The following is a 26,623-nucleotide window of genomic DNA, read 5'->3' as shown; positions in this document are numbered from 1 at the left end:
CCCCCCCCCCAGGCCTCAGATTACCTGCACACCATGCCGCAACCCTTATCTTCACCAGGTGCCAATAAACCCAGCCTTCTAGTTATTTGCAGCATTCCAGTATATGGTAATTCCCAGCTTCACAGCATGACCCCCCCTGTAACCCATTCATCCCCTGGATCCGGCCCTGGAGATCAATCCCCAGCCTCCAGCTTTGCCCTCAATTCCTTCCCTTCCCTTCCTCGCCCGGTGTCTCCACCCTACCAAACCCACATACCACAATACTCCCTTGAGCCACTCATCACAGAGCCTGCTAATGTCTATTCTGTATCAGCCTCCCAGGATCGTGGTGCACCGATAACTCTAAACTCTCCTGATATTGCATCACCGGTGGCGAGACCGCCACAGACGACGGGAGCATAAGTTTCTGCGCCTTCACAGACAACCACGAGTATGAGAGATTTGATTCCGCACTATCACGCACACACAATCCCTCCTTAGAAAGCACTAGTGAAGGCTCGATAAATGGTGAACAAATTAATGAGAATCTTACACACACACATTAAAGGCTCCACAGCAGAGCAAAAAGATAAAGATACCACCAATAGCCCAACAGGGCGCAACACTGACGTAGTTAGATGCTCTAATACAGCTCTGCTGAGCGGACTCCGCCCTAGCGTAAATTAAAACGGGCATATATGTAGATATGCTCACACTGACAGAAGAAGCTTAGAAGGAGCTGGCAGTAGACGAGGATAAAGGGGGCATAGGAAAAGGCGCCTTAAATCTTTCCTAGATGGGTAACAGGTTACTGTTCCTTCTAACATCGAGTCCCGACCTAAAGCTGTCACCGACGTATGGCGACAATTACACCTTATCACAGATGTTTGTGACCGACGGCTTGACTCATTGGCGCACATATGATGAGCACTTCAGACAAAGATTGTCGGGATAACATATTATTCCCTTTGACTGCAAGGACACTTATAAATGTTTATAAATTATAAACATTTGTCTGGTAAGAAATGTTTTGCCCAGGCGTCACGGCAGTCTTCCAGGTCCCTAGCACGAGAGAGACATAGTACTCCTCAGGATACGAGGAATAGATGCTTTGCTTTCAATACCGGTGTGTGCTCCCGTGGAGCGACCTGTCGTTGCTTTCGGTTCCCCCCCCCCCGGATGCTGAGTTGCTTTTTTTCCAGCAGCATGGCTTCCACTTTGGTTTCAAATTCCCAACCAGTAGAAAAGTTAAAGCAGTTGCAGCGAGAAATTTACAATCAGCGTACGAGCCGCCTGATATCGGAGCAAAGTGCACATAGTGGTACTTCTGGATTGTATGGTAGGTCCTTTCCCCCTTCCCCCTATCGCAGATTTGGTATTATCTCTGGTGGGAGTTGCGCCCAAAAATGTGGCAGAGAAGTTTAGATTAATACAACATCTGTGTATGCTTTGGGAAGTGAATATATTGTGTGGATGTACCAAGAATCGCCATGCTTTTAATTCAGTTTGTGTGCTTTTTATCCATGAGTTTATGGAAAGGTAAAATGGGAATATCTTAAAGAGACTAGCTATAGTTTGTCATGATTTTGCTTTTAATGTTTTTGCTAAGAACCCTGTGTCCACTGGGACCTGTGCGGATATGTGGGTCAGGTCCATATCTAGGGCTATGCAATAGGGGCGATTGTCCAGGGCAAAACACAGAAGGGGGGCACAGTTTATGAATATCTTAGGTTAATTTGGTGATAACTGAGGGTTAAGGGGGCAGCATTTTTCTATCTCACTCCAGGAGTTGAAATGTTAAGTTACAGCTCTGCTGTGGGTCCCAGTAAATCTGTTGGCAAGGAAAGACCACCTCTGTTAACATGCACACACTGGATTTGCAGTGTTGTGCCTTGATGGTCTGCCCTGCGAATATCACAGTATGCACCTACTGTGCGTTTTATAAATGAGGCACAGAAACTGATGGGTAACAGGGGCAGCTGATGTCATCAGGCCTAGTCCTTTGTATTGACTAACAAGAGCACCCTCCAAGAAGCTTTAAGTAAGCCAGAAAAATACTTTCTTTTCTGAACACCTAAGAGTATAGGTGGAGGAGGCCGTGCTTCTCCTGTCCCTGGAACAGGCCACAGGTTTCTTTACATATGTAGTATGTACATACGATAGACAAAGTCGCTGCAGCTGGGGTGTCAAGACAAGCCTTGGCTAAGCATGTGTGATGTGTGGGTGTGTTAGGTTTAATCAATACCAACTCCTCTGTCTAAAAATGACTAAAATCCCCCAAATTATATCTCACACTCACTACAGGACATACAGTTCTGCCACCTCTAGGATTTAGTAAATTAGTCCTCTTGCGGGAACCGCCCTGGCGCTAAGCAGATGATAGATCTAATTTCTAAAGTTGAAAACCTCCGTTAGTTCCCCTGCAGCTTAAACACCGGTACAGCAGACCGTTACAATAAATACAGCACACAAAACGTTAAGCGCTGGGAAACTTGACTAGGTAATTGCTCACTGTAAATAGAATATCGTATGGCAACACATAAGTGTACAAACAAGATTTATTAAAACAAATGATCACACCGTGCAATCGCACAGTTATGCACAATGATTATTATTGAGATTCCACCTCTTACTAGGGATACAGTTACCTTGTGACAAATAGTTTATCATTGTCCTTGTAGTAGGATATCAGAATATGCCCATGTGATTCTATTATTATTTTTATAGATCAAAGTACATCATTGTGCATAACTGTGCGATTGCACGGTGTGATCATTTGTTTTAATAAATCTTGTTTGTACACCTCTAGGATTTGGTTCAAAAGCTGACAGTCTTAGGAAGTCTTCAGTTACTACCTGATGTATCACAAGATACAAGATAAACCTAAAATCAGATATACTATAAAATACACAATTATCAGCATTAAATGTAATGTTGTTATTTACTATTGTGACATAAACATAAACAATTCAAAATAATATATGTATTTATGTTGCATGACCTGAATATAAGGGAGAGGAGAAATGCTTTAAATTTTGCAATAGGGACTCTCGAAAACTAGAACACCATCAGTTTTGAAAGTGTAATGCATATAATGGGAACTCACTAAGTAAGTAGAAGATCCACCATGCATTTAGGGTAAGAAAAATCAGGATAGGGTAACCACAAAAGCAATAGCATAACTAAAAGGTGATAGTGATACTGGGCAACATTTTCACACGCACAACACTGCAGAAATAATTGCTTGTTGTCCCAGATTAAATCTTAGACTACCAATTCAGAAAATGCAAATTACCCAACATAGCTTGTTCTGCCATTTTGCGGAATGACTGTAGCTGGAACTCCGCAACTCAGCAAAACAGTCCGTTACACTACAAAATTCAATTTATGTCACAATTTCAATACTGAACACTTTTTAGTTCAGATTAACAAAATAGTTGTGCTGTGCTAAGGAGCCCCACATACCTGCTAAACTGGTTGTGCCATTGTCCCTATGATCCCAAAGGCAGGGAAAGGGCCAAGTCACCTGGAGCCAGTGTAGCATATTAGGATCACAGTAGGGGGCTGCAAGCCCCTTCACCTGCAAATGATGCTAGATCTATTGCCATGCCATTGTGCAAACATGTGGCTGGGGTCAAATTTATATCTTTTGTAGACAAACATTGGCTATATCTTTTAGCACAATTTTGGATTGTCTTCTTGATAGTTAATCGCATTACTGGATTTATGGTCATTATCAATATCTATATCATGACCATTCATAGAATAGAAAAACAGGCTTGTTACAGTAGGTACTGTTTTCATATACTTTTCTTTTGTATGTTTTTTTCCATAACCCTATCTACCGTCCCTCAAATTAACCAAATTATGCAACTTTTCCTAAATGAATTAACTTTAATCCATGATTTGCAATACAAATATAAGTTAAGCAGAGGGAAATATATGGAGAGATGATTAGGTGTCCTTGCTGTATTCATTATAAATTTTATATGCAGAGATATCATTAAAAAATCATGTACTTTCCTTGTCTGTGTTTTGTCTGACAAGATTTGCTGACTTTTGTTCTTAGTTGATGTTACCAAGAATTTGTATATAATTTGCCTGGAATGTATAGTAACTGAATCTTACTCATTAATTTAGATTACAACCTAACCCCTTTGGGACAGTTGGTCTAGTAGTCACTATTTAGTAGTAACCGTCACATGTGTGTCTGTGTGTTTTTCTTTACTATAATTTATTAAAACTAAAACATGCAACATGCTGCAGTTGTTTAACCAAGATTGTCTATTATTTCCTGATGCTAAATATTCACAGCAAAGTAACTTGGATCTGGCGGAAAATCCTTTATATGGATAACAAATCTAAATTACCATTTTATCTTTCTATATACATAAAAGAAGTTTGTTTGTTTTTTTTGTCTGTTTGTTGGTGAATATATTCCACAGCTCTCCAGGTAAAGTTGCCAAATCTTACATAGTAATTTAGTATCAAAAAAGTAAGCTATTAGACCACAAAGTGACAAATATTGAAAACATAATTTTTTAGTTGTAAAATTTGTTTGACTGCTGGAAGAAAACCTTGCGGCATGACATAACGACAAAGTAACAAATCTTATTTTCTAAATAGCATTTTTGGTCCATTTACCAAATAATTTGCAAAAAATATAAAAACTGCTACACATTACAAATCGCACCCGTGCAACCCCGGTGAGTACTTTGACCTGGGAGCCTGTTCTGTGTTCGGACACCCTGGCACCGACTGGGATGAAACCAATGCGAGGTGGTCCAGTTGGATCCTGGACAGATTTAAAGGAGTTATGGTCCCTTGATGTATGCTGGCAATAACTTTGACCTGGGGAGCCTGTTCTGAGCCTGCATTCGGACACCCTGGCACCGATTGGGATGAAACCAATGCAAGGTGGTCCAGTTGGATCCTGGCCAAATTTTAAGGGGGTTAGAGTCCCGGTCAGACCTCCCGTTGGTGTATGCTGGGAAGAAATTTGACCCGGGGAATCTGTCATGGGCCTTCCACTGGATGGATTTGGATGACATTTAATTAAAAATAAAAACAACAATGGGCAGCCACCTCATGGGTGTGTTGGAAGAGCTGCTAAGCTGCTAATTATTTTTAAAATGTTGACCGTTATATCCAAATCATTGACAACTTAATAACTTGAAGATTTAAACCCGGGCAACGCCAGGTCCTTCAGATAATATACTATAAAGTCTTGAAGTAGTTAAATGGTTGGTGTAAAGAAATGTAATATTCTTCATAAGTTTGTAGAAATCCATACATAGCAGACTTTCCGTTATAAACATGTAAAAAGGCATACAGTATAAACTAACACATGTCACAAAGCACTAAAACACACATAATATACAGGAAAGTATAATTATATTTAACTTGGAACCTAAACAGTTTTGAGAGTTGATAAAGGAATTTATCTATAAATCAGATCCAAAAGAGGCAATAAGCCATAAATGGAAATAAAGTTGCAATAGTTGTGTTCTTCTTTTAAATAGATTTGCTTTTATCTTTAATTGTCCTGTAATGTGCTAACTATACTTTGATGAACATAGAACACAAAATTAAAGGTTTGAATTGACAGACCATTAACCAGTTTCAGAAATGGTTGAGTTGCAATCCAAATGCTATTTCTATGTGTAATGTGCCTTGGATATGTTTGTTACCAGTGTGGAAAAGGAAATTACAATAAAAATTTCAAATTCCAAGAATGGCTGGTGGTTTGATCAAAACAAAGATCGGAAAATGATCAAACTTTTGTGTTAATAGAGCAAGGCATTGAAGGACACATAATTTTACATTACCATAGCCTGTTTATTCAAATATAACTAGATATGCTAGATTTTAAGCTTGAGGGTTTAGTAAAACTTTAAGTGTTTTGTTTCCATGATGAATTATAGAACACTGGTGAGATATAGTATAGTATATTTTTGCTTTAAATATGTGATCTGAATTCTGCAGTAGAATTCTCTCTATTGTATAGAAGTCACTAGAAAGTTTATCTACTATATATTGTTTAATATGCTCTCTGCATTGTATATTGGTCACTAGGATACTCTCTTTTGAGATCACTAGAATTATCTCTGTATTATACAGAGATCGCTAAAATATTCTCTGTATTACATAGAGATCACTAGAATGCTCATGCGTCTCATAACAGGCCCACATGCAAATATATTTAGTATGGCAAGATATTTAAATGGCCTCCAGTTAAGGTCACAATAATATTCTGTTTATTGTATATCAGTCACTATATTTCTAGATGTCACTAGAATTGTTTCTGCATTGAATCGTGGTCAGATGGGATTATGTTGGATTTGATTTGATTATATCGCTTTGACATAACAATTGTTCATATATTTAATTGGCTATAAAAAACTACACCAACATTAGACAAACCACGCCCACACAATTTTCACCAAGCCTATTTTTCCTTTAAGAGACATGCTGGTAGAGAAGCCTGGGCCACTTCCTTGTTTGCCCACAAGATTTTACAACCATCCCCTGTATAATATTGTATAATATCAATATAAACTACATACATTTGTTGACTATATTTAAGTAGAGATACTAGAAGTCATTTGGAGAGTGGTAGAAATTAATAAAGGAGCATATACATTGATTTAAAACTAGAACACAATTTTTTTGCAGCTCAGCTCTTTGCCCACTAAACCTGCAATAATCGTTCTGCATGTTTGCTAATTCCATAATCTTCCAAAGACGTGCCTTCACCATTTCCAAACATGGAAAAAATGTGTGAAATGCAATTTTGTGATGTGTCTGTTTTTTTTTTATGTAAAAGAGCCCCATGGAAAGCACTTGAAATAAATCAACAAAGTAGCAAAATGCAGAGGGAAAAAAACATTTTTAACACTTTGTTCTGAATAGAGGAGCTAGGCAGGTTGGAGCATCCCTAGCTTGTAAGTTAGACACACTCAAGCAACTTATAACGGACCCACATGCAAATATTAGATTCAATTTGCAAGGCAAGATATTTATCTGGACTTCAAAATGTGGAGTGTGTGCATCCAAGTTAGTGTGTCATCACAGATCTTTGAATCCTGCAAAAACTCAATTTTTACAATTTTTACACATACTTGGAGGAGGCAGAGATCCAGTATTGGCCTATACTTTGCAGTGGCCGCTTTTTCCACCTTCCAAGCATACTTTATGTTGGCAATTATTATTTTATAATCACAATTTAATGAAATCATTCAAGCTCTTACATCATGTCCTTAATTAAACAAACTTGGTATAAGTAGGACCTTGAGGTGACATTTTTACTTCTTCTATAGGGGCCCTTAGTCCCAGTTGGCAGTGTGTTTGTAAAGGATCACTTCCCAGGCCAGGCAGTCCTGCATGACCCCATTACAATTCCCTCCCATTGGTATGAAGAAATCCAGAATGGGAGGCTATGAACATGCCTGTAGTCATGAACCATTATAACAATCTAATAACTAAAAAAGTGGTGGTCATCAGGTGGCCCTGTCAGCCTTCATCTGCGGCCCCCAGCTCTGACTTATTCTCTGCTTTATAGCAAAGATTGGACAGGAGCAGCTGACATGTGACCTGCTCTGTACATTGCAGGAAGGTCCCATAGCGCATCCATTCAGAGGTGGAGCGCATGTGCTCTTCCTCTAAAAGCTCCAGCTGTGAATGGCATGTGGGGGAAGTGTGACACCTGAGGCAGGTGTGTCATGTGAAGAGGTTGAGTGACATGTGGGGGAGTGTCGGAGTATATGTCAGATCTTAGGGCATGTTGAGATATTTTATCTCATGTGGAGGTCTGAGCGTGTGCGTGATCATTTTGTGGCAAGTAGGAGTCTGAGAACATGTGGAGCTATTTTGGAAGTTGGAGCTCTGAGTGGCAAGTGGTGATATTGTGTAGAAAGTGAGGGGCATTTTTTTCTTCTAATTTTTTAATTTAAGGGCATTGTGTGGCCTCTTTGATGGTTGGAGGTTGCCTATCAAAGTTCTAAAAAGTTGAAATTAAAAAGCGCTATGCACCTTCAGGTTCCTGCAATGACTTCTATGTGCTCTTCTGCAATGTTTATTAAATAATTGTGCTTTTGTGTTTTTAACATATATCGTGAGACAGAATTGTCTAGTGTTGCCCAGTTCCAGACTTTTTCTTATTGCAGCCAAAGCATCCTTGGAAATGGTGGAAGTCCCTTGACAGCCATCACCATGGTGCATTTAACATTCATTACGATGAATGATACAGTCAGCTGTCATAAAGTCACAAAACAGTATGGAAGACTCTGTCAAATGTACCTTAGAGATGGATGTCATGGGAAGACTTGTTCCTTAATTCTACTTAGGTGGAAGTACTATAAATCTACAGGTGGATAGAGCTTTTATTTCACTACTCCAGAAAAAAAGATTAGTTTATTAGTCCTGCCTATAATTCATGCAATATACCAATAATTTTTCATATTTTTGTTTGGTGCAAACGAAGGCCATTTTGGTTGTCGGACTCAAACATTCATCAAACTGAGGTTTCAGTCTGTAAAATCAACTTCTTATTTTACATTTTACTGTCACTCCTACTTGGACGATATAATTCAGTGGGTAATTTTACATTACAGATATAGTTTACACAGTATTTAACTCTTTTACACATTAGTAAATGTAAATTAGTGGGACCTTGGCCCTAGTGGCCTCTTGTCCTCCTGTATATCAAACTACTTCTTTCATACAGAATAAAGATGGCTGAACCTACATGTATAAAAAGAAAAACACATAAAACAGACACCTCTATGCAGTGGAGTCTGACATTTTGTGGGTAGAACCAATATTTAGCTAATGAATTCCAAAGGAACTAGTGACACAACTATGTACCTCATTCCTCAGTAAAGACACCAATTTATAATTAATTCACAGGGTGATGGGACCACTGAAAGTTGATTCAATAGAAATCCATAGTCAGAAATTTCACAATAAACTAGGTCAATTCCCCTTTACCTGTTGTACATATTGACATAGGGGAAAGGGTAAAAACTGTGTTCTATCAATAGCAATTTGAAGCACGGTACAACTGCAAATACAGCATAACACCGCCTGTCTGTTGGTGTGTGTGTGTATGTATATATATATGTATATATATATACGCACACACATATATATATATATATATATATATATATATATATATATATATATATATATATATATATATATGATTCCACACATAACAAGGTAGACTATCAATTCAGCTCAAAAGCTCCAATATAACCACAGGAAGTATAATTTAATTCATCTCCTCCTCCTTAATAGGTACACAAGGCACGGCCTCACGTTAAAATATATTAGTGGCTGAGTTAATTAATTAAATGTGGTTGTTTAATGGCACGCTCAAATGCATTGCTAATTTGACTGCGGCAGTGCTGATCGCTACATAAAAAATACATCTGAACTGGTAAGGTACCATAGCAGGTTTTGTTAAACTATTCTCAATCAGCAGTTGATACTGCCTGCTCTAAATATTTGTTTCCCACAGTACTAACCTTTCATTCGTCATATGTCTAATCTATAACTGTGGCATGAAATACATAATAAATGCATCAAGTGTCTTATAGTATTTTAATTGGGTGCTAAGGCAAGCATTGCCAAGAATATCAAATGGCAAAAAAAAACCTCTACTCCCCACTCCGCATCAAAAAGTGCATTTGTTAACAGAGCTGCAATAATATAGCCCTAACATAATTTAATAAGGATAATGGGTAAGATATAAGGCTTTAAAAGGATTCCTCTGAATTGACTTTCATTGCTGTAATTATTGACCATTTCTCTATCGAGTAGTTTTTTCTACTAGAACATATACCCCATTGTAAAATAAGCCGGGCACAGCACATTTCTCTGTGTGTAGTGAAGAAGGACAATGGTGTCAAAGATACAGAAATATGTGAATCAAGGTTAAACAAGGTTGCTGCTAGAGTAGAACACAAATATCCCCTAAATAGGAGTAATTAAACCACACAAATGGCAGGTTCTGCTGGAATACATTAAATGATAGACCTACATAGGATATTAACAAGATCAGTGCTTAGGCATTCCTGTAACTTTGGGAGCAAGTACTTCATTCCTTATTGGGAGCACAACCAACAACTTTGTATTATTAACGATTAACAACAGTGTCCAGATCACCATTCGTTGCCCAATTTACCACCCATTTTATTCCATTGTTATGGAGTCTCGCATATGTATTTTAACAATAAAAATATTTATTTCAAACACAGTTTATTAATTGAGGATTACCTTTGAAAAAAACACTAACCCTGTGTGCACTAGGAAGACGAGGCAAGATAGTTTTTTTTTTTTTACATGTACAGACAAAACAATATAATCCATTATTATAAAGACAATTTGTTCAATATTCAACATTTTTTTAGTCTCTGGTGCATAACCCGTGTTGGAAAGACGTCCAAATTGAAATCAGTCACACAAAATACTTTGTGCTGGCAGGATATAGATTCTTTGAAAAATGTAAAGTGTTGTTGGATCCTCTATAATTCACTGTGCGGAATGTCTTTACAAAAACCTAAAAGATCAAGAAAAGACATACTGCTCAAATCGGAGGAAACACAACATTATTTCATACTTATTCATAACAATTTAGTGTTCTGCATCTACAGTTTGGTATGATATTTCATATATAATTCTCTGCTACCAATGAAAAATCTGTTCATGTTGCAAAAATTTTAGGCCTATAAAAATCTAGAGATGTATATATATGAAACAACATTAGAGTCCACAGGTAGATAACTTCCCTAAGACTGATAAAAACACATGATCATTAAATAATAACGATAGGTGCAGAAAAAAATAGGATTACATGAACGCCACTAGGACATTGTTATAGGTAGATGAACAGTATATGGCTACTTCACTCATTTTTGACACTATATTGAAAAAGATAACCGTTGATGGTGGTAATAAATCATAGTGCGTCACATGAACAACAACTTTAAGGTCAAACTGAATTTCCAATTGAAACTTTTTTGCCATATAATAAAAAACAATGACAGGGATAGTGTTATTATAAATATTAAAATATGTATTCTAAAAAAAATGCCCTCTAATTTCCTTCCCATGAGGTCTAAGATAATTTTTTTTCTAAGGGTCATTAAATGAGTATTTTCCAGCTTAAAGCTCAATGTTAAAATGTAGCAAGCGTCAAGTAAAGTACTTCAGCACATTGCTTACTACTGTGTGGTATTGTTCAACTCCTTGTATTACACACACCTTGCATTTGCTAAACAAACTAAACATAGGCCTGTCTGAAATGCTTAAAAGGTTACTAAACCTGTTCCCCCACACACTTTATTTGTGTTTGTACGTAGACCAGCTGGGTGGCAGATCCATTCAGCACTGTTGGGTTCTTGACACCTTTATGAACACACAAGACGCCAACCACTGTACGAAAGACATTTTTGTCTGTTGTTTAACCTCTCACCTCTCCCTCACATTAGAAGCACTACAATCATTGTGTTTTATGACTTTATGTTCTTTATTGTTACTAATGTTTGGCTGCATTGGCTCCCCTTCAGCCCAGGGCAGAGAAATGAGCTGGCACTATTTATTTCTATGTAAAGTATAAAAATAATAATAATAATAATAATAATAATAATAATAATAATAATAATATGTCAAGGAAATGATCTAGCATTTGTTTGCAAGCTCTTATAGCAGCAATGTATTGATCCCCTATTATTGTACGTAAAATCGCCAATGTTAATTGGTTTTAAATGATCTGTTCTATTACTGTAACTGTAAGAATATATAATGTTATACTATTTACTGTGGCCATGGTATATTTCCCAGGATATTGTCATAGATTTATCGTAATGTCTACGTTGCTTCAATCAGTAGATTTTAAACTTCGCCTAAAATACCAATGTTTATTTTATACCAGCTAAAAAATAAAAGCTCAGTTCTAGACAGACGTAATTGCCGTACACAAGAGCCGTGTAAGACAAGTGTAGCACCTTTGTTGCTCACTATATGATAAATAGTAATTATGATATGAGCTAAACATATCGTTACTGGTTTTAATGTTTTGGTATAAAGTCTATGATTAAATGTCACTATAAAAACTGTTGTGTGTGGAATGAGCGAATTACAGAACAATTAAACATGTTTTTTGCTTTATTTGAATGATGCGGAGCAAGCAAGAACAACCTGTGGCTCTCCAATTGTTGTGGTACTTGTAGTTCCACAAGAGCTGGAGGGCCACATATTGTCCATGCCTGATGATGTACAGCTTAGTGTTGCTGATACATTGTGATGTACGTACGGATCATGGGAGGATTTAAATAGTGCATAACAATAAGCTTTCAAAAAGGAAGAATAAAGGGCCGAATGTGTCTTATTTTCATGCGTGTATAATTATCATATCCTCATTGTCCACATATTATTTTTTTACCACAGAACAACTGAATTGTACTAAATAAGTAAATGCAACTGAATAAATATTTTTCACTTTGAAAACATTTCAGCCAGTATCAAAGAGACCTAAAAACATAGAACATTTAATAATATGCCCAGAAATTTAAATTTTTATTTGTACAACGCACTACAAAAAAAAATTAAGTTTTCTGTACTCGTTTGTATGGAAGACATAACATACGTGTGAACCAAACAAAATAATAATAATAAGAAAATAGTTTTGAGAAGATACATTTTCCCAAAAAATAATGTCTGTATGATGTATTAGCACTTGTGCATTATTTATGGCACAATTAGACATCATAATATCAGTATCCCTTTTTAAAGGTTACCAGAAGTGGTAATTTGGGAGACTAGCAATAAGGCAAACCACTAATGGGGATAAAAAATAGACTAATATTATTTAAAAAATAATAATAATATGTTGTATATTATAGTTATTACAAACAATGATTATTCTGTGGACTGGAGTTATCAAAAGTGTTAAATGCAGGAAAACAGGCGCCTCTGCCGAATCAGTCATCTCCTCCTGTACACCGTACAGTACAGATCAGTGCTTATAAAGGACAATTTGTGTTTCATATATTATGATTTGGAGTCATAACCTAAACTTTTTGCACATTCGGTCGGTAGAAAACAAAACAGTCTTGTATCCAATGCCATATCTCGGTACATCCAAAGATGTACACAGGTAAACATTGAAATGTGGGTTTCTGGTTAAATTCCATAAAATCCAGGTTCCAACACTAATCCAACTTTTTAAGAGTACATACCAATATAAACCACCTGTGAAGAGATTAAACTAGAAACAAGGTAAATATTGAGACGTACAGTGGGTGCTATTATATAAATTATGTAAATCTGTATTAGGTTTCTAAACCTAAAATTTGCAGGCAAAAAAATAAGTAATTAAGTAAAATAAGTAATTCTATGAGATTTAATGTTCTTTTATTGTGATAATTTAAAATCTTTTAGCCATACTTTTAAGAGTAGAGGAAGACTGCATAATAACATCTAGCTCATATGCAACATTATAAGCAGACAATATCTGTCATTAAAATTTAGATTTCTTTTTCAATACCCTCAATAATAAAATGTATGTGACATCATGCAGTAGGAGAGTGTGCTGGCATTACCTACATGGTTCCATACATTCAGCACTGTATAGAAAAATGTCAAAAACTCCTATCAACTTCATTTACAACTAAAGCTGCATGAGAAGAGATCTATAAGCACATACTGTTAGGATTAAATATTTATTTAAAACCTCAGGGTTTTTTTCCTTTTACATACCAAGATCTCAAACCTTCATTTTAAGATGTCATTGGTTCTAAAATCAATATTTTATCTTGGATACATAATGCATCCCACCCCCCCACCCCCTCCTAAAACAGACTGGCTCTATGTGGTGAAACAAACCCACTGCCTGACTGCTGAGCAATATAAAAGTGTACTTGTTATTCATTACAATAACACTACATTGTCTGGAGTAGACTGTGTTCTGTTATTCTTCAGGTCATTAATATGTTAGCAATGCCACATATTTAAAACATGAATTATCCTGGGCAAAAGGACGAAGATTGCTATGGTTGGCACTTATTTCTGCTCACAAAAATCCAAAAGCAAGAAAAATGGAGCAAATGGTTTTCTAACATTACATGTTACATGGAACACGGTTAGGACTTGATGTGTGATCAGATAATAAATGGAAATAAAACAATTCTTATACAGTACCAAAATGTGTATATACACCCTATCAGAGCACATATAGCACCAGAGCCAAATTGGATTTTATGATTGTTGAGGAAAAATTAAAACAAAATTTCAGTGGCAGAGGCCTAGTCTGTACATGGCTTGCTAGAAACGTCAAATAATGCACCCATTATAATGATGAATTGTAATTCTATTTCAAAACAGGAAAAGAGACGCATGACCATCAAAATAGTGAAGTACGAGTTACCTATACATTATGTTACAAAAATCAACGATTAATAGGTTTTCATAGATTTCTATGAAGGGGTGGGATTTCGATACAATCCGATACATTGATGGCCCAACCTCTAGAACTAACAGAGTTGGAATACAAATAGAAAACCTGTATTATTATAAGATATATCATAAACACTACCTGTTTTGTCAATGCACAGCTTGTCAGCAAAATTGTCTGCCTCGTGGGTAATAAGTGAAAATATTTCATCTTCATTTTCCTCTATCACTCGTTCACACTACAAGAAACAAGAAAACACGTGTTGGTACAATAAAACCAGCACCACCCCAGTTTACAAGTTAATGTTGAGACTTTCCCAAGCTATAATTTGAATTCATAGATATAAAAAAAAAACATTAATATGTGTAAATGTGCACAAGCACAGCAGTTTATGTCTGTATTAAATATAACATTCTGTACCTACATTAAATTTAAAATGTAATTTGTGACTGTGCGCCATTTCCCTGCAATTTTACTTAAATAAAATTTTGCGGATTCTTGTGTCAACTATAAAAACTGTGTCCACTGACGACGTGCTTTCTGTTTAAAATTGTTACGTTGTAGAATAATAAATAGACATTTCTACAGATTTATAGAAAAATTCAAATAATTTTTTTCTAGAAAATAAAATGGATAATCTGTGCACTGCAATAATGCTTGACATCTATCCACAGTAATATTTAAATAGATTCTCAATAATTAGATATAAATATGATAAGGTTATCTTTAAGTCAATTACTAACCCAACAAAATACTTATATATGTATATTAAAAATAAACTCACCAAAAGTGCAAGTTACACAGTCAACAGAACAGAATAAAAAACACAACACCACAAACAGTGTACATTTCAACATACAAAACATGCCACAAATATATGGGCATAATATATTATGGTTCAGCCACTTATTATAAATTTAAAACAGCTGTTTTTGAAATAGTAAACTGAATTAAATTTACATTATTAAAAGAGAAAAAAAGAAAAACGCACAAACTTCGATAATTAACTTTTATTTAAGGAAAAGCTTTCATACAAAACAAATAAATAAAAAGTATAGGTGGTGTAGGTCTTACCGCATACTTTAAAGGACTGCCATCTCCAGGATTGAACTGGAAATTGGTAAAGTCTACTGAAGGGAACGGCTCGTTATCTCTTGGAGCAAACCTTATATATGACTGTTCCTTACTCTCAGGGTCTGTGTAGAGGCTGTAGTCATCCATTTTTTCACAAATCCCTTCTAAAACCTCAGTCAGATATACCTCAGACTTTACTAATGGAATCTGAAAAAAAGAAGATAAACAGTTTAGGACAAGATTATTATTACATAAGAACAAAGTATAATGGCTAAAAAAATGTTGCGATAAAACAACTGCACAAGATAAAAAGAAGAAAAAAAAGAATACACTATATAAAAATATTCTGCTTGGAAAGTACAACTAGTTACACAGCTTCCACACTCCTTGTGTGAGTAAGAGTTGTAGAAAGTCTTTGCTCAGATTAGTTGTTGTATACCATCTCCAATGCAGCTGTTATAATGCATCCCAAGGGCTTTGTGTAGAAAATAATAGCTTACAAAATGTAACTTCTCCCAGGTTCTACTGTTTCAGCTTTATTTCATAACAGCTGGTGCATGTCTTTGTCTCATTCGCTTTCCTCCTGAATTAAGCAAGAATTCAAGAAGCTTTTACACACTACCTACAGACTTAGTGAGTGTCTCAACAGCAAATACTCAAAGGGTCAAAGAGCACCCAGTACTCTTAGTAGCTGGGACAAAAAGCTCACTCCCCAGTCTAGACAGGTCAAGGTGCAAGATAGTCCTATCTCTGTTGCTTCTTCCGGAATGGGGGTGTGAAGTGAAGCCAAGTGCACAGTAAACAATACGGATGCATCTTTGGGCCTTTCGAAGGCTTTCTCTCCACCCTCTGCTGATCAAAGTAGGAAGTTTTCATGACAACCACAGTCAAAGGGGTTGAATCACAAATGAACTAGATTTCTGCAATGTTGATATATCCAGTCTCTATTGTCTCCTTTCAGACACAGTATGAACCCTTCCGGTCTCAATGACTACATTATAGATGCACTTTCACATGTGTGCTCCATTTACACAAAGGGTTTCCTTGCTTCACCACCATCTGGACACAAATCAAATAAATACAGGCAGAAGAATTAAAATCTGTGCCTAGCTTTTATTGTTTCACTCATGCTCCATTTAAAATTCAGCCTTCTGGATGCAACATTGTTTCTCAGAGTTTCAAATAAGAAAATGACAAAGGAAAACGATACTGTTTTGTAAGGCATATTTCCTCAAAATTTACAGCAGGGTTACTTTTTGAAAAACATTTTAAATATATTTGTTGTAAAATTAAATAATTTAACCATGACAAAAGTAGAAGGATGCCTTGCAGATTACTTTTAAATATTTTACATGAATATTTTTTTCTGGCTACATTTGCAAAAACTGAAATAAAAAACTATTTTATGGAAACAAAATGTTTGTGCAATGACTAAAGATCTATTAAACTTTCAGCAATTTTAGCCAATGCCTGAATGGATGACACAGCCCAGCATTCCTGCATTGTGGGTTCAGTGACATATTTTTCAAGACTAGGGGGTATATTTACTAAACTGCGGGTTTGAAAAAGTGAAGATGTTGCCTATAGCAACCAATCAGATTCTAGTTATCGTTTATTTAGTACATTCGATAAAATGACAGCTACAATCTGATTGGTTGCTATAGGCAACATCTCTACTTTTTAAAACCAGCAGTTTAGTAAATAAACCCCTTGGCCTATATGATTTTGGAAACTTAAATATTTATAAGAAAAATAAAAACAGATGCTGTGTCAAGAGGAAGGGTACACAAAAATGAGTCCTTATTAAAATAAAAAATAAAAATGGGCAGATTCATAAATTACATTAAACTTAGAAATTCATTTGATGCCATTTTAATGTGAGGGGAAAATGTTTTCCTAAATAAACCCACGACCCTATAAAACCATAACGTGATGCTACTGTTGTGTGTGCCACTCTATGTACCCCCCTATAATACATAGCTGCTATAAAAACTTAGTGCTATATATATGTAGGACTGAATGCTCAGACAGCTGATACAGAAGCTTTAGTCTAATAAAAGGCTCATGGGAGACAGACAACCCTAGATCTATTTGCACCCAGTGCAGGGAGAACGAGATGCCACCCACAATAGTACCCAGCACCTCAGAAGGGGGCATTATAGAGAGTGACAGCAAGAGTGCAGAACTCTTAATACACAGACTAAATGACACTGTCCATCCTGAGTTAGCTTACACTGTCCAAACACCAACTATGAATCAGAAAAACTACATGTAACTCTATAACTCATAGCCAGAAGACACTAGTTATAATTAAAGATTTGAAGTGTTGAAATTGATGGTACATGAGAAATGCCGAATGGTTACAAACAATAACACAGTCCATTAGCAGATTTAGGTGTGACTTTCACAACATATATGACAAATGTACTCGTAGCATCACAAATCATGTCAGTTGGCCATGTTATTATTATCCTTTCTGCTAATGCATACACTGTATGTAATGTTTAAACGCTTGTTATAAAGGTGCGATCTTTTTATACCTTTATATGTAAACTTTAACTACCTCTGTATACACTGTGTTGAAACTATCACTTTTTTTAAACAAACCTTTGCTCTTTGATAAAAAAAAATACAGATTATTTAAATTATTATTAAACAGAAGTAAATTGGTCTTCTCCACGCACACATATGGTTTCAATTCTGCTATTTTATGACAGGCTTAAGTAACCTGTAGCTTTCCAGCTGATGGGGAACTATAAGTTCCAGGAGACTGGGGTTGTAGTTCCACAGTAGCTGGACAGGAATAGTTTTAAAGTATAACTTGTACAGTCTTTCCACGTCCTTCCTGATTATTCTTGTTTGGACATGATACATAAGTGAGTACTTGAAGTGGACCTAGTCACAGTGGAAGCAGCCTTTTTGTGTGATAACGCCAATATTATGCACTTCAATGATCTAAGAACTTATAACATCACTCAGTGATTTTCTGCTGAATTCAGCTTCATTTGGGAATATAGATTCAGGTTACATAATGACCACTTCCGCTGCATTAAATGATTTAGTAAGCTCTATCAGAGAGCTTACTAAAACCTTCAATGTATGACTTCCACATAAATGTGGTAAGAGATGATATAAACTAAGTCTAGTAGATGTAAGATGCATGTGGATCCAGCAGCATTTTTCATACAGTTAAATGTCCGTAAAGAACTTGGGAAAAATACTGCACAGCTTTTAAAACAGTGTTTAGTTGATCATTATTGCAATAAAAGGAAATTTGCTATTTCTTTTTTCCTTTTGTATCATAATATTCAAAATAAATACTTTGTTTGAAAACAATACAGTCAGTATGAAAATAGTGCTTATTGTAAAGAATATGTAATTGTGTACAGATATTGGGGGGAATTCAATTGGCCGTGTTACTGTAAAAAGTAACGCGGCCTGATCACTATTACCGTTACGCTTATATACCATTATTACAGTAATAGTGGGCTTAAATACCGTTATTATGGTAGTTTCAACGCCGGCTTTTTGCTCGTAGCTCCCTGAGCAGAAAGTGGGGTTATTATTACCATAATAACGGTAATAGTTTTTTTGCGGCGGTACTTCCGAGGGAATTGAATTCCCCCCATAGTGACATAAAGGGGTGAGAACAGTGGGTAGCTGGGCCCCATAGCAAAACTTGGTCAGAGGCCCAGTGATGCCACTGTAGTCTCCAGGGCCTCCTTCTGACCAGTGCCAGGCCCCACTTACCCACGTGCCCCATAGCAGCTGCACCCACAGTAGTTATGTCACTGGTCACCAATCTATATGTAAACCTTTCCAAAAATTAAGATATTGCATATAAAGTTGCTATGTACTGTACTACAACTACTGCCCTTTAAAATCAGCCATTTTAGGCGAAGAAATTTTCACTGCAATGTCCTTATATAAGCTTATTGACAAACATTGTTTTTATTAGACAACAATTTCTCCCCATTGTGAAATCCAATTGGTTTGAAATATTAAATTAAACTGCTGTTATCTTCAGTATAATAGAACTTGCATCTAATGATTATCTAAAGGGCACCTACCTTTTCACTATATGTTGTTAATGCACTTGTAAGTATTGAGATGAATTGTATATTACTCTCTGTAATGTAATCCTGTACATTCTCAAAGTGCATGCACACTGGTGCTTTATATAAAACCAAAAATAAAACAAAACTACAAAAAACCCTTAAACATAAATATTTATTATGTACATCTTCATTGGCTCATTTATTACTTGACTGTACATATGAGTGAAATGGCAATGTTATAACTTTATTTATACTTATAGTAGTATTGTCTAACATTATTATTAATGGTTGATCCTAGTAACATTCATTTGGCTTAATCTTGCAGCAAGTACTATGCAAATCATCCATGTGACATCATTAGTTGGTAGCAGGATTTAGTTAATGATTAAACAGGTTGGGTTTCAGGTGCGAGAGTGCAGATGTTGAACTAATGACTGCAAGCCTCTAGCTCTGGTATCAAGGACACTGTATAAAGTTACTTAGGTCCAGGCTTTTACTGTGTTCGCTATACAGACATAGTAAAAGTTATTGACCACTTTTGGAAAAGCTCCTCGGTTTGAATTGTACTCCCCCATTACTGCTTCCACAGGAGTCGTACACTGCACACATCTGCAATACCTGATCTCTGATACCATCACAGAAGGAGCATCATGGTTGTCCAGCCTTTTCTGGGCTACGTTAGGGAAGGATCTGACTAATGATGCACCTGAATGGATTGTCTGCAGATCCTGTATAATAATGAATTAGAGACCTTTAGCATCTATTAATTGCCTACCAAGGCTGGGAGCACTGACTTGAAAGCAGTGGAAAAATCTTTCATTCTCTTCCTGGTAATGTTCGTTGCAATCAGGTGATGACGAAAGAGAGGGGAATTTACCCCTAAACACTCATTTAGGGGGGTATTTATTTACAGCAAAACACCTAAATTATTCCAGGAGTGTTGTTTAGCTAATTTATATCTAGGCTTTATTATATATTAATGCTCAAAGTGTGCTTAATAAACATAAATGACAGCTTTCAACTGTTAATCATTTACTTGCCCATCATTTTAACTTCTAGCTAAAGAAAGTCATGCAGTGGCTGTAGAAGCACCAAAATATATGAATAAAGGGAATGGATAGATACATTGGGGAATTTGAAGCAGTTAGTAAACTAGGTTTGTTTAATGATTTAATGTTTATATTAAACACAGTCTGCAATTAAGGGACATAAAGATATAATCACATTTCCAGAATGAAAGATAGTTACAGTATGACCTTTGATTTTCCTGAAGCCAAGTCTACACAACATTACGTATATATGAGAATTACAAATAACCGACACTAGGCAGATATATTTGGAAAACGTCACAATTAATTATGTATATATTTCCAAGGTGAAGTTTTACATGGGGGATTTACATCAGGTCAGGTGAGACTTGGGGGGAAGATTCATTCAATTTTCTTAAGCCACATTCACTTTTGGTTTGAGCCCTCAACAAATTAAACATAAAGCAAACTAGCACTAATTCTGAGTATAGTACTCAATTTCTCTTTAGAAGTGTTCTGTATGATTTAGGACATTATCTAAGGATATGAATGGATATTTCACCCTTATCTGCATTTCTGGATACATATACATAGTACAACCATTTTCGATTTACCAACAAAGAGAGACTTTCACCTGCTTTCATTTCTAATCAAAATTTGGCACCTCCAGGCGCTCAGAGATGCTGTCTGCAGAGTGGTCATGCAAAAAGCTTTCCATCCACATACAAGGATTTCATTGTATAGGGGTAAACTGCACTAACACAACCCTTGATCTGTCTTGAAGAACTTCTGGGTTACAAGTACCAGTGGATCAGGACACTGTTTCAGTGTGTTATTTATTTGTTATTACTATGTGATCTTGCTGGACAGTACTACAAAATATAAACTGGTGCCATGTAAGGAAATGCTTAACAGTTCCTAATATTTAATGCAGCTCCCATGTCAAGCATGCTCCTTCTTAAAGACTGGTATGAGCACATCACTTCTGCATTAGTACAATTATGAGCATATAACAGTATGGGAGCATACATTGAACAATGAGAAGGTTTGAGTCTCTGCACTCTCAGGATTACAATTTAAAACATTATTAGAAACAATCGGATATATATCTAATGTCAGATAATGGTAGTAAATATTTTTTTTTAAATATATATATATATATATTTATTAAAACACCAATACAGAAAAGAGGACTGCCCTTAAAAAATAAAAAAAGCAAACTCTTATACATAAATATATAAATTATGAACACAAACAATTACACAGTAAATTACCTGCATGAGGAAACTAAGCTAATTTTGTGCTAAAAGACTGCAAATTAAAATAGGTCATTGTCATTTATATTCTAAAAGTTTGTTAAAAATATATAAAAATACAGCACCTTGGATTATCTTAATTATTTAAAAGGCAATGAATGAATATGTACAAGAATCTATATATTTCAATGTCACTGATCAAATATCCTATCCATGTAAAAACACTTTTGCTTGAAGTGACAGAGAACAATGGCTATTTCGGCCAAAGAACAAACTAATACGTTTTTTGCTGCTTTTAAAAGTATAAGGATCTTGAATGGTGCTTGTCAATGAACAATTTCCTATTGTAATTATAACGGAGACAAGGCTTTCCACCCAGAACAGACTCCGAGATACCAGGCTCATTAAAATATCAATGTAGAAGGAGCCATCATTGTAGTAATAGAAATCCTTTTGACCAAAGTCAAAACCATTATCTGTATTTAGAGGATAAGAAGTTCAACATTTATTTCAGGTCAATTTCACATATTCTCTGTATATATTAAGCATTTCACTTAATTGCTATGTTTTTTACCTACTTATAAGAGAGCTGAATACATTTTCAATTTTTTTAAAAAATCAATATGAAAAATAGGAGCTTGGCTTTTATTTTGCTAAATATTATTTTAAAAAATGTGATACTCCAGTCCAACTCCAGTCTAATGGCGAAGATGACACATTTATTTACAACTAAAGCCATTGACTTTAGGTGAAAGGACCCTTCTCAGAGACGTGTGGCAGAGTCCAGTCAGCAGGGAGCTAAAACAAATACATTTTCTCCCTGGTAAACAAACCTGCTGACAGGTAAGCGAACATGAAATACTCTTCATATTATATTTTTAAATTTAGTTGAATTTGCAGCAACTAAAGTTAAAAAAAATGGTAATAAAAAAGTTAAAAAAGAAAAAGCGCTATCATTGTTTTCATTGATTCGTGCACTAAACAGACCTAATTTTTTTTTTTAAAGCTTAATATTTTTTCTGTTATTTCTCCTTACACTAAAATGATCCATGTGGTAGCGTTTTGCATTTTTTATCTTCAGTGCTCCTCAACAGACACATAAAGGTGACATAAAGGTGACAGTGATAAAGTACTAGTGTTAAAAAAGCATCTGCTGCTGTTTCTCTATGATGCCTGTGGATCAAAGAGCCAAGATATTCTGTAACAACCAATCAAATATCAGCATTTAAATGACCAGCGTATTCAAACTAATGAAAGCTCATGTCTTAGTACTGGGGATATTGTTTTCACTATATAGCAGTGATCAGTATGCAAGGCTTTACATGAGAACATTTTCATGGTCAAGGGATAGATTTACTAAGAATGGTGTTTGACGGCGGTTTTAAACCGCCACACACTGCCGAGAGTTAAGTACTCCAAAGCATTTGCTATAGGTTGTTTTAAGGCCAGGATGTTAAATGACTGGCAATGTGTGGCGGATTGAAAAGAACTAAACTGTCAGCTGTTTAGCCAAAACCACCGGTGGTGGTATGGTCAAAACTGCCATCGAAACCGCCAGAAAAAAATACAGGATGTTTTATACCAGCCTCTGATTGGCTTGATAGCTCAAGCGTGCTGGTTGAGTTATCTTGACGTTTCAAAACATAAGAGAAGGCATCACTGACTTATAAGGACAATCATTATTTATTGATGAAGGAGCAAAATTTAATTTATAATTAACTTATGGGGCAACATTTTATTTTTCATTATATTAAGGGAGCAATATTATTGTATTATTATATTAAAAGTGCACTATGTATGGCTACAGGTGCAAATGATAAATAATTATAGCCCCCTTTAGCAATCAAATCGTATTGCCCAATTAAAATAATTACATGTTCATATTTCCCCCATAATATAATACAATAATATTGCCTCCTTAATATAATGAAAAATAAAATTTTCCCCATAAATGAATTATAAATGAATTTTTTATCCTTAATCAATAAAAAATGTTTGCCCCCATAATATATATGTCGATTGTGCCTCCTCTTTTGTTCTGAATAGCAAGATAACTACAACAGCAGGCAGTTTGGCTTGCCATTCTCTCAAAACCAACTCTTTTGTGTTGGCTGTTTTGCTGGTGGTTTTTTCAGCGGTTTGTCAACAGCAGCTTAGTAAACCTGGCTGATTGTATTTTGATTCATGTTAAAAATCGGGATGGCGATTTGTAAAGTTGTACTTTGTTAAAAACTGTGGTTTTGTAGCCTTTTAATTGGCGGTTTTAAAACTGCCGGAAAACACGCCAAAAACTGGAGAATTCATCAAGCCACCCTTTAGTAAATCTAGCCCCAAGTGTGAAAGGACCATGTATTTTCCTATGTTTGCCATAGGGATCATCACATTTATTCTGTATGTATGTAACCATAGTACAGCTAAAACATGCTTCAGACTTCAAGTAATAGTGCGCAGGCCGTGTTACTTTTTACAGTAACGTGGCCAATTGAATTCACCCCTCAGGATGCTTTTCTAAACTGACCACAAGAGTTATATTAACTGCACTATCTCTGTATGTATAATAAACATATATAATTTTTACCTGAAAAATTAAACCTGTGTATTATTACTATTATTATTATTATATTTTCTAGTTAACCACATCACAAACATTTGGGATCACTATATTTTAATATGAAGTTATCAGCTCAAAACGTGCGTTGAATGAGTTTCTATGAAAAATAGCAATTAACCACCCGTTTTAGTTTCATAAAGATGTTCAACTCCTAATTAAACATAGTTAAAAGTCAATATTTAGGAGATGCAATTCAAACCTTAGATGCTGTAGGCAAGAACAGGAGGAAGATGAATACACAGTAACACTAAAGGGATGATGAGTACCATAATTAGCTATTATGTTAATTGAATCCACAGCGATTTTGTTGGGTGAGATTTCTTCATATAATATGCAAATAGCTTCTAAAGGTTTAGTTTATTAGATATTATAATTAGAAATCTTCTAATGCTGTGAATCTTAATGAGGAGTATAAAAGGTTTGATGTGAGAAATAAAGAGTAGAACATCTGGGTCCAGCCCATAAGAGATGTTTTATATAAGGTAGAGTTTTTGATACACATAAAGATATGTAAATACAGAGCAGGTGTTTCTAAACTGGAGTACAAACATGCAGTTTCAATCCTTGAAAAATGCTCTTCAATCTCCCCGTTCAAGTAATTTATTGATTCGTTCAGAGGAAGCATTTCTTGAACAGGCTGGAATTTAAGTGGATAAACTATGCTTGGCTTTCACCAACTTCAAGCTCCCCTGAGCAGCCAGTTTGATCACTGTGTCGCAAAATTACTAAATTAATTAAAAAGTGATGCTGGAGATCATTAAGAATGTGGAGACTAGAGAAACGCGTTGCCATGCGGTGTCTAAACACTATTACAGCTGTAACCCTTTTGCTGCTGGATGGGGCCTGCAATGTATTGTAGTATGAAAGGGGTTAACAAAGAAGCATTTAAACCTATTCTTCAATGCGCTGTGTATGCCGCAGATCCCTCTGGCTGGAAAATGATTAAGAAAATGTTCAATTAAAAGGAGTAATATGTTTATGTCTGCCAGATAAATGCTTGCATCGTTTCTTATTTTGTAATCGACTCACCCATGCTCTGAGTCTTAACAGTCTTAACGTTTTAATTTTAAAGTCACATCCAATTAGAGAATTACAGGCATACAACCTCTCCACAAAATTACAGATGAAATTCAGCAGGAACATTTGATTATGTGCAAAAAAAGGAAGTGGGGTTATAATTTAGTTATCATGAAGTTGTCATGAAAAGCACTTTCCTTATTTAATCAACAATAATAAAATATGCAAAATAACCAAAAGTAGATGATTTGAATAGTCTTCAAATTTCCACCTAAAGTTCCTTGCTTATTACTAGAACTTTATTAGCATAGGCGCTATGTATGGTAAGACTTAATAGGTGTATGAACAGATTTCAAAAGCAGAACATAAGTATTAAAATCCTAGTTACTGATATTTCACATATTAGTATTCTTCAATGAAATCTAAAAACACATGTAAATTGTGTTAAAACAGAATAAATCTGCTCTATGTTCAATATCCCTAGAATACAAATGTCACAGGACTCCAAAATATGGTGTATGTGTGTAATATACACATATACACACACACACACACACACGCTATATATACACGTGATGAAAGCATGTTGTGCTTACACATATTTTTCACCTAAATAAGGCTTTATGTACCATGTAGCAAATTAAGCACTTGCCCATAAGTAGCACATAAACGTTTTTATTTTTATTTTCATTATTTGGTAAGTTGTTGGAATTTTTTACTACTTATTCCTTATTGCCCAATACAAATAATAAAAAAAAAAAAAGAGTATTAGAATAGAGAGACATGGGCGTTTAATACCATGGACAGCATCAAATTTAAATACAGTCCTGTTCCTTGCTGTGATTATATGTAATACACAACACTGTTACGGAGGCAGCCATAAGAATTAATGATCCCTATGGAGAGAACTAGACTGACAGTCCACATGTGTCTAGAAGAGAACACCATGGGGTAAATGTATCAAGCTGAGAGTTTTCCGGCAGGTTTGAAAAGTGGAGATGTTGCCTATAGCAACTAATCAGATTCTAGCTATCATTTTGTAGAATGTACTAAATAAATGATAGCGATTGGTTTTTCAAACCCGCTGGAAAACTCTCAGCTTGAGACATTTACCCCCAAGTTTCACTTTTGGTAAATGGTGA

At 35.6% G+C, this 26,623-nt stretch overlaps 1 protein-coding gene across 2 annotated transcripts in view; it reads right to left on the bottom strand.

Moving 5' to 3' along the window:
* Window positions 1-10,225: 10,225 nt before the first annotated feature.
* CNPY1 (canopy FGF signaling regulator 1) overlaps window positions 10,226-26,623 on the bottom strand; it is an 86,624-nt gene continuing 70,226 nt past the window's right edge. For both annotated transcript variants that reach the window (XM_075212130.1, XM_075212129.1), the window contains exons 4-6: window positions 15,512-15,718; window positions 14,579-14,675; window positions 10,226-10,543 (exon numbers count right to left, since the gene is read on the bottom strand). In XM_075212130.1, coding sequence (XP_075068231.1) covers window positions 10,509-10,543; window positions 14,579-14,675; window positions 15,512-15,718 — 339 coding nt within the window. In that variant the 3' untranslated portion in view covers window positions 10,226-10,508. The remainder of the gene's footprint in view (window positions 10,544-14,578; window positions 14,676-15,511; window positions 15,719-26,623) is intronic.

Source organism: Mixophyes fleayi, chromosome 5 (assembly GCF_038048845.1).
Source record: "Mixophyes fleayi isolate aMixFle1 chromosome 5, aMixFle1.hap1, whole genome shotgun sequence".
Classification (NCBI taxonomy): Eukaryota; Metazoa; Chordata; class Amphibia; order Anura; family Limnodynastidae; genus Mixophyes; species Mixophyes fleayi.
Note: the sequence above shows the minus strand (reverse complement) of the source record. Positions and strands in the feature narration are given on the sequence as shown.